This window comes from Lygodium microphyllum, chromosome 11 (genome assembly GCF_053477565.2).
Source record: "Lygodium microphyllum isolate KBCC chromosome 11, Lygodium_microphyllum_v1.1.10, whole genome shotgun sequence".
NCBI lineage: Eukaryota > Viridiplantae > Streptophyta > Polypodiopsida > Schizaeales > Lygodiaceae > Lygodium > Lygodium microphyllum.
Genome location: NC_141145.1, coordinates 19,771,276 through 19,778,393, shown reverse-complemented (window position 1 = coordinate 19,778,393; position 7,118 = coordinate 19,771,276). Strand labels below are relative to the sequence as shown.

At 45.3% G+C, this 7,118-nt stretch overlaps 1 protein-coding gene across 1 annotated transcript; it reads left to right on the top strand.

The window, feature by feature from the left end:
• Nucleotides 1–2,012: 2,012 nt before the first annotated feature.
• On the top strand, nt 2,013–6,039 carry LOC148028604 (protein PNS1-like). Its single transcript, XM_087688879.1, has 7 exons — nt 2,013–2,199; nt 2,346–2,801; nt 3,267–3,688; nt 3,797–4,181; nt 4,397–4,513; nt 4,594–4,827; nt 5,212–6,039. The coding sequence occupies exons 1-7, from the start codon at nt 2,188–2,190 to the stop codon at nt 5,356–5,358; spliced, it is 1,773 nt and encodes a 590-aa protein (XP_087545005.1). The 5' UTR covers nt 2,013–2,187; the 3' UTR covers nt 5,359–6,039.
• Nucleotides 6,040–7,118: the final 1,079 nt, after the last annotated feature.

Here is a 7,118-nt window from a genome sequence, read left to right as displayed (position 1 = left end):
ATTAAATTATGAGCCATGTACTCAAAGGATTGTTTGCAAAATTGTTAATGCTTGGGAACAATTGAAAGGTGTCCTTTTACATGTGCTCCAAAATCAATTGGAGGTTTGAATACACACCAATAATAAGTCCATGATTGGCTCGATAAAGTACTAAAACATCCAAAAGGATATGAGAAATCTTTCTTTTACGTTATGGGTGAGCCTAACTTTTTTAAAGAATGGAGTGGTGGGATGGGAGTTAGGATTTCGATGGGATACACTAATGCACTAAGGGTACATACCAAACGTGATAGGTTTGATTGAGATAATGCACACATTGTAAAGAGGAAAAATGAGAAAACTTGAAAGAGAAGCTACAACTTAATAAGATGGTGGCTTAAGCCTACAATTGTATACTGAAAATAATGGCATATGTTAAAAAACAAGTGTCTTCAACTTGGATTGTTTATGAAAAACTTTTTTCCAATCCTATAGAAATAAGTGGTTGAAATGTGATCCATTAAAAATAAAAATCAACCGATTTTATAACCAAGATGTGCACAAACATATAGGGTTTTTATTGAGGTAAACTTACATTTCAATTGAATTTTCGGAAATCTTGTTGGGAAAAATATGCTGAAAGACGGTTTTCTATAAACACCATGTGCAAGGCCTTGTGCATTAAGCATTGCCTAGAGAGAGAGAGAGAGAGAGAGAGAGAGAGAGAGAGAGTTCCCACTAGGGTAAGAGCTGGGTCATGCCAGCTTCAAGAGTGCAAACAAAACTGTACTAGGATGCTCCCTCCATTTCCTTGTAGTCACACCAAGGATGAGGGTTGAAGCTTAAGAACAAAAAGTTGTGAATTAGTGTCTCATAGAGGCAAGCGATTGAACAAACCATAAAATACGAGGAAAATGGTCATTTTCTATTCATTAGTACTAGTAGCCCTACGTTAGAATTGCACATTTCACTGGGTTTAATAGAGTGAGGATGAGGTTTGCATGACCCCATTGCCCCCACAGATTGCTAGTGTGACTTGGCATTAGTGGGGGGCTCGGGGGAGTGGCATCTCACTCCCCTCACTAACACTTGTTGTGACCCAGCTCTAACCACTTGATTATGGAAAAAAAAGAGAGAGCGCAAAGGCATTCTTCACTGTTATTCTATTAAAAAAATTAAAAAGATAAAAAATTTAGCCTGCTATATATATTTAACCTTTTTTAAATACAAAATGTCCCCTACCAACGGGAAAAAAAAAGGAAATACTAGTAACATCTTATGTTGATGATAATAAAAATTAAATTAAATATATTTGTTAAACAAACGGAAACTTGACATAATCAGCCTGCGGCTGGAGTTTTCCGTGAGAAGAAACCGCGCCTTGAAAGCTGGCGCCGCCCCGGGCGACGGCGGCCGCCTCTCTCTCTCTCTTTTTTTTTTTCCCGTAAAAGGTCGCGACTCGCCTCTCTCTCTCTCTCTCTCCCGACTCCCGAGTCCCTAGTCCCTCCCTCTGGCGTCTGGACTCTGCCCAGGGAGCCCTTTTCTCTGAGACTCGTACAAATACCACGTGGCCAATCTGAGCTCCTGGGCCCCACTTGGGAAATAAAAACAAATAATATACCACTGCGCAAACGTAATTACCATTACCATCTCAACAATAGCGATCCGGAATTTCGTTTTTCTTTTTTGTGAATGGTGGGGGCCGTTGCTGTCACGTCAGCACGGGTCGAAAAGCTCGTGCGATGACGTGGCAGACGCCAGCGCGCAGGCACCAGGCTAACCTGGGGAGGCCGTAACGGCATGCCACGTCGGATTTTCGGCGAGTAAGGGTGACGTTACAGAGACGTTTGAGCCCCGGCTGCTGTCGGGTTTAATCATAGAGATCCTATTGGCTGCTTCCCGTTCGCTCTTTTTAAATAGGTTCGTCACAGGTGTGGTATTTACCGGTCACCGGCACGTGCCGGTCACACGCTAGCGACAGGCCACCTCTTCGTCCTGGTCGTCGCTATCTCTACTAGCCATTCCCGAATTAAGGCAGCCATCATCTGTTCATCAGTGCTGTCTCTCTTTCTCTCTCTCTCTCTCTCTTCTCTCTCTCTCTCTCTCACATTATTACATTCATTCATTCATTTCTCTTCGATTTCTCTCTCTCTCTCTCTCTCTCAGCCATGGTTGACCTCTAGTGTGAAGCTCTGGCGTGTTTGTGCGATGGGAGCAATTGTATGAGCCACTCACCGTCACTCTCACTCCCTCGCACACACGCACACACACACACACACACTACGTCGCTGTATGTCTGTCCCTCCATATTCCTCTCCGTGTCTCTCTTTCTGCTAACATTTCTGCTGTTTCCAATCCTGGTGCAGGAATCCACTGAAGCTGGCAATTTTTGGGATAACACCTTGGAGATTGCGAGGAACGCTGTAGAGGGGTCGGGCGATTTCTACTACAGGGATGAAGAGAGCTATGGTGGAGGCAGCTACCAGACTGGATACGGCGAGGAGGAAGAGCAGGAAAGGGAGGAGGTGGAAGAAGAAGAGAAGAAACAAGAGGAAATGGCAGCAGCAGCTGCAGCAGGAGCAGGTGCAGCAGCGACTGCTGCAGCGGCAGGAGCAGTAGCGGCGAGCCCAGCCAGAAGAGAGTTGGAGCAAGCAGCAGCAGTCGCTGAGGAGGAGGAAGAAAAGGCAAGGGAAGGTGCGGATGCAGCAAAGGAAGGGCCAGGGGAGATCACGAGCGAGGACGCGGCACAGGCAGCAGAGACAGAGCTCTCCATGTCTAAGAGCCAGAAGCTCAATCAGGTGGCTCCACAAACCACCACAGAGGTATGTGCCACTTCACGGCTCTGTCTTCATGGTTTTCTGTAGAACAAGACTTCATCATGGCAAGGTTCTCAATCCCAAGGGTCGCTCAGTGGCATACTTCCACTCTTTGGAAATTCGTTAAGAGTGGAAATTCGTTAGCTCTTCAGAGCACGGGAGAAATGTATAATATGTTCCATGCGAGGTAGCCTGAAACTCTGAAAGGGTGGAGAAGCCTCTCGATAGGCCACTGCTATGCCTTACATCTCGATTGTGATGATTTTGTTATACTTAGTTGGTAGTTACTCTGTTTTAGTTATTACCTCCAGTGTTTTTGAAAATACACTTAATGCTTCCTATGTGCGCATTCTGGAGCCCTCTCCTGGTGGGTTAGTGTTATGTCCTGTGCGGCTACTGTAAAGAGGTCTTCTTCTTCTTAGTTATTAAGGGTGATAGTTAACGCATTTCATGAGCCCGTTCCCCTTGCAGGTTCCTGATGGTAGCAGGAAAGAAGTAGTGACAGTCTCTCGAGTTCGTCACTCTTACCGAGACATCCCTTTTGCGGTCCTGTTCGTCTTCCACTTGGTTGCTGTGACCATAGGCATTGTCTACCTCAACGTCGTCTTCCTCAAGAACATCACCACCAGAAAGCGTCACAATCTGGTGAGGTGGTTTCCCCAGCTAGGAGCTGCTGTCGCAGTGGGGAGCCTCTTTGCTGCCCTCTGTCAGACCCTCTTTAGGCTCTACCCGCTGATCATGGTCCGCTCAATTGTCTGGACTAGCTCCATTCTCACTTTTGGAGCTTCCCTCATGCTCTTCTCCACCAGCTCTGCAGGCAATTTTGGTGTCGGCATTCTGTGCCTTGTCTTCTCCATCTGTCAGAGCATCTATGCGTGCTGGATTTCTAGCAGGTCACTGTTTACATAGTGAAATCCCCACCTTTCCTTGTCATCAGTTCACAGTTAAAGTAACGGCAGGGAAAGTCTCGCTAATCCTCTTTTCCGCCTTTCTCTTACCAGGCTTGAATATGCAGGAGAGATCCTGTCTCACTCTCTCAACATGGCTAGACAAGTTCCAGGAACTTATTTGGTGTCTTTCTGGATTTTGCTGATTGCTTCTGTGTGGGCAGTGTTTTGGAGTTTTGGGGTGGTGAGTGCCCTGAGTTTTCAGTTCGCCCCTCTCATCATTCTAGCTCTCCTTGCGACGCTTGCCTGGACGTTGGAAACTTTGAGGAATGTGGTCTGCTCAGTCACTGCTAGAGGAGTTGCTGTGGTCCTCAGGAATGGTCATGATAAACCCGTCACAGGACGAGGATCCTCTCTGCATTCGGCTTTTACAACATGGCTAGGGAGCATTTGTCTTGGCTCCTTGATTGTTCCAATGCTTCACACGTTCCGAGTTGTGGTGAGTGTATCTTGTTCCTGGTATACTCTGTGTGTCATTTCTTTTTAACACTCTGGATTATCACCGGGCCTGTTGGATGTCATGAAAGACCATGGCTTCATTGTGAAACTAGTACTTGGGCCTAATGAAAACGAGCATGTTGGCGAATGCCAAGTTTTTAATCCATATCTGTTCTTTCGTGCTGTCTCATAAGGGTTTCTCCGTCATGTTCACAGGCTCGTGGCATCAACAGGATTCATGGAGAGAACGAGTTTATGTTCTCCTGTGCAGGCTGTTGTGCTGGTATTATGGATGTGCTTGCTCGGTATGCCAACAACTGGGCATATGCACAGGTGAATTCAGATACTCTCTTTCTTGTATTGCGTGATCACTGTTTGCCATGCTGAACAGTCCTATGCTTGTTGTATTGCAGGTTGCCATCCATAACAAAGCCTTCGTGCAAGCATCTGAGGATACATACGATCTGTTTAGAGCACAGCAGTTAAATATTGTCATTGACAAGGACTTGACCAGTTCCTTCTGTGTGCTCAGTGGCATATCTGGAGGGATGCTATGTGTGCTTGTGAGTGGTGGGTGGACTTTTGGGACCCACAAGGCACTCACCTCCTCAGTGTCAGTTATTGCTTTCTTTATTGGTTATTTTCTGGTGAGTTATCACCTACAAGCTCTAATGCTTTCTAAGTGCAAGCTCTGAAATTGACCTGTCTATGCTTATGAAAAATGCACAGCCTTGCCTTTAACGAAGAATGACAGGAAATACTGAGAGAAACGTTATTGATTAACTAACTAGGGTTCTGAAAATGAAATGTTGAAAACGAAGAGGTAATGATGATAAAGCTGTTGCAGACTCCCTGTAAACCCATTCATCTCCACACTTCCAGCATAAATCAAGCCCACATTTCTTTCCACTGTTTGAGGCCGTTAACAATGTGCAGGATGTTGCAGAAACTAGAGTGAAGCATTCATCTAGACAGTCTACACTTAAGCTGATACAAGGTTATGTGTTTAATTGCGCATCTGTTTGTTGCAGGTTCGGATTTTGATGGCTGTTCCCCAAGGTGCAGTGTGTGGGCATTATGTTTGTACTGCAGAGAATCCTCGTCCAGACAGCCTAATTTTCAAACGGCTAGAGGAACTTCAGAAAGAGCTGGACATTGAGAAGGGGAAAAAAGCTTAGCCCTTGAGTCCCCCCCTTCTGTCTCTCTCTCTCTCACTCTCAATCCCTCTTCTGGTTGCTGGCAAATTCTTAGACTCGGCAGGCCCTTTCTCATGCCGTGACTCTGGAACTGGGTCCGAAGCATCTGTACATACTCTCGGCACATTCTTTCCACTTGTAAAATGGAACAGGCCAGTTGGGTTGTAGAACCTGGACTTTTACGAGCTCCCTCTGTTTGCGTCGGTTGTGCAATTTTGCCCGGAAGAGAGACTTTTTGAACGAGATTGTAACATACGTCTCAGGAATTTCGAATTTTAGTGAATCAAAACGATTCACTTCGCCTTATTTGGAGAAAGATTCAGCTGACAGTATCATCTTGAATGACTGGCGCCGCTTCCAGGTGGGTGTCCCACAGAGAAGTGGCCTTTCTTCAGCTTTTCAAGCCCCGAGCCTTCCCCACCCACGCATGAAACTTTGATAAGATGAAATATTGGGCGCATACCAATTCTCCAAAGCTCTTTGCAAGCATTGCTTCAGAGTCTCTTTCTTGTATACATAAAATGGATACTCGAGATTATAAATAGCCACCATAATAGGCCATTACGCCGAGCCTGTTTTGATCAGGGCATTTGCCTTTTGGTGGAAGATCTTAAATTTTATCCTGAATGTTTGGCATTAACCGCGTGTGAGCATATCCTCCTTTTATCTCCCTGATCTTGGTTGCCACTATTTGTCAAGTGCAAGCCACTCTGAGGCGATGCGAGCTTAGCTTATTGGCAAAAGGTTTCTATATTGCTTTGGTTGGCTTGGTTACTTTGGTTGGTGGCTTGAGGGGAGAGGGAGGGGGATTGGAGGCTGGCTCTAGGGGTAATTTGCTTTGTGCTACCGTGCATGGTGTTTTATTCTTCTGCCTCGATGGTGGTTTGCAATGCTTGTTTGGTTTAGATCACTCCAGTCGATCTCCCTTTCTGGTTTGATGGAGAAGTGTAGAATTCAGCTTCCACTTTGGGAAAGGGCCTCCATGTCTAGTCTGTCACGCCACCCTTGGGCACCCTCAAAATTGAACGGAGTCTTGGCATTCTTTGGGATTGTGGTAACGAGTCCTTGAAAGATACGCATTGAGGTGTGTGCTTCTCCCCATTTCTAGATCCGGATTGCCGTTGTTAGGAAGGACAAGAGCAATTCCCCTTGAAAATCTTGCTATAAAGGGTTCTTGGCCTTGATAATTTGGGTTTCATCAAAGCACCCACCTCTTGGTCTAGCTCTCAAAAAAGTAAAAAAGGACGAGTTTGGTAAATCTAAAGAGCGTCAAGCAAAATGAGTTACGGAATTTTTTGGGATCATCATAACGAGGCCTTGGAAGTCTCAAGAGTTAAGTGGCTTGGCTTCAAAGTTGTGCATTGAGATGTGCTTCTCCCCATTTGTAGATTTATATTAACCTTTGTAAGGGCAAGAGCAAATCCTCTCGAAAATCTTGCTATGAAGGGCCTTGGCCCCTTAGTAGCTTGGTTTTTAGCAAGGCTCTAAAAAAGCAAAAAAGGATGAGTTTGGTAAATCAAAGAGCACCGAGCGAAGAAAGGTAAACTAGGTGGTTAGTGGTCTTAAGGAGTGTCCAGCAAAACTTGGTGGGTCTAAGGACATGTAGAGAAGCAGAAAGCTACCAAACCCTCTAGTATATGATATTACTCAAAAAATGGCAATGTTCCCTTTGGTTGATAGGAACTTTTATCTAGCTTTGGAGATGGACCTTTGGAAGATATTGATGATGATTCCAATTTGCA

Excerpts from the sequence above, each read along its gene's own strand:
- LOC148028604 (XM_087688879.1), top strand. Across the intron at positions 4,514-4,593 it reads ACAACTGGGCATATGCACAG|GTTGCCATCCATAACAAAGC; the intron begins GTGAATTCAGAT and ends GTTGTATTGCAG. Across the intron at positions 4,828-5,211 it reads TCTTTATTGGTTATTTTCTG|GTTCGGATTTTGATGGCTGT; the intron begins GTGAGTTATCAC and ends TGTTTGTTGCAG.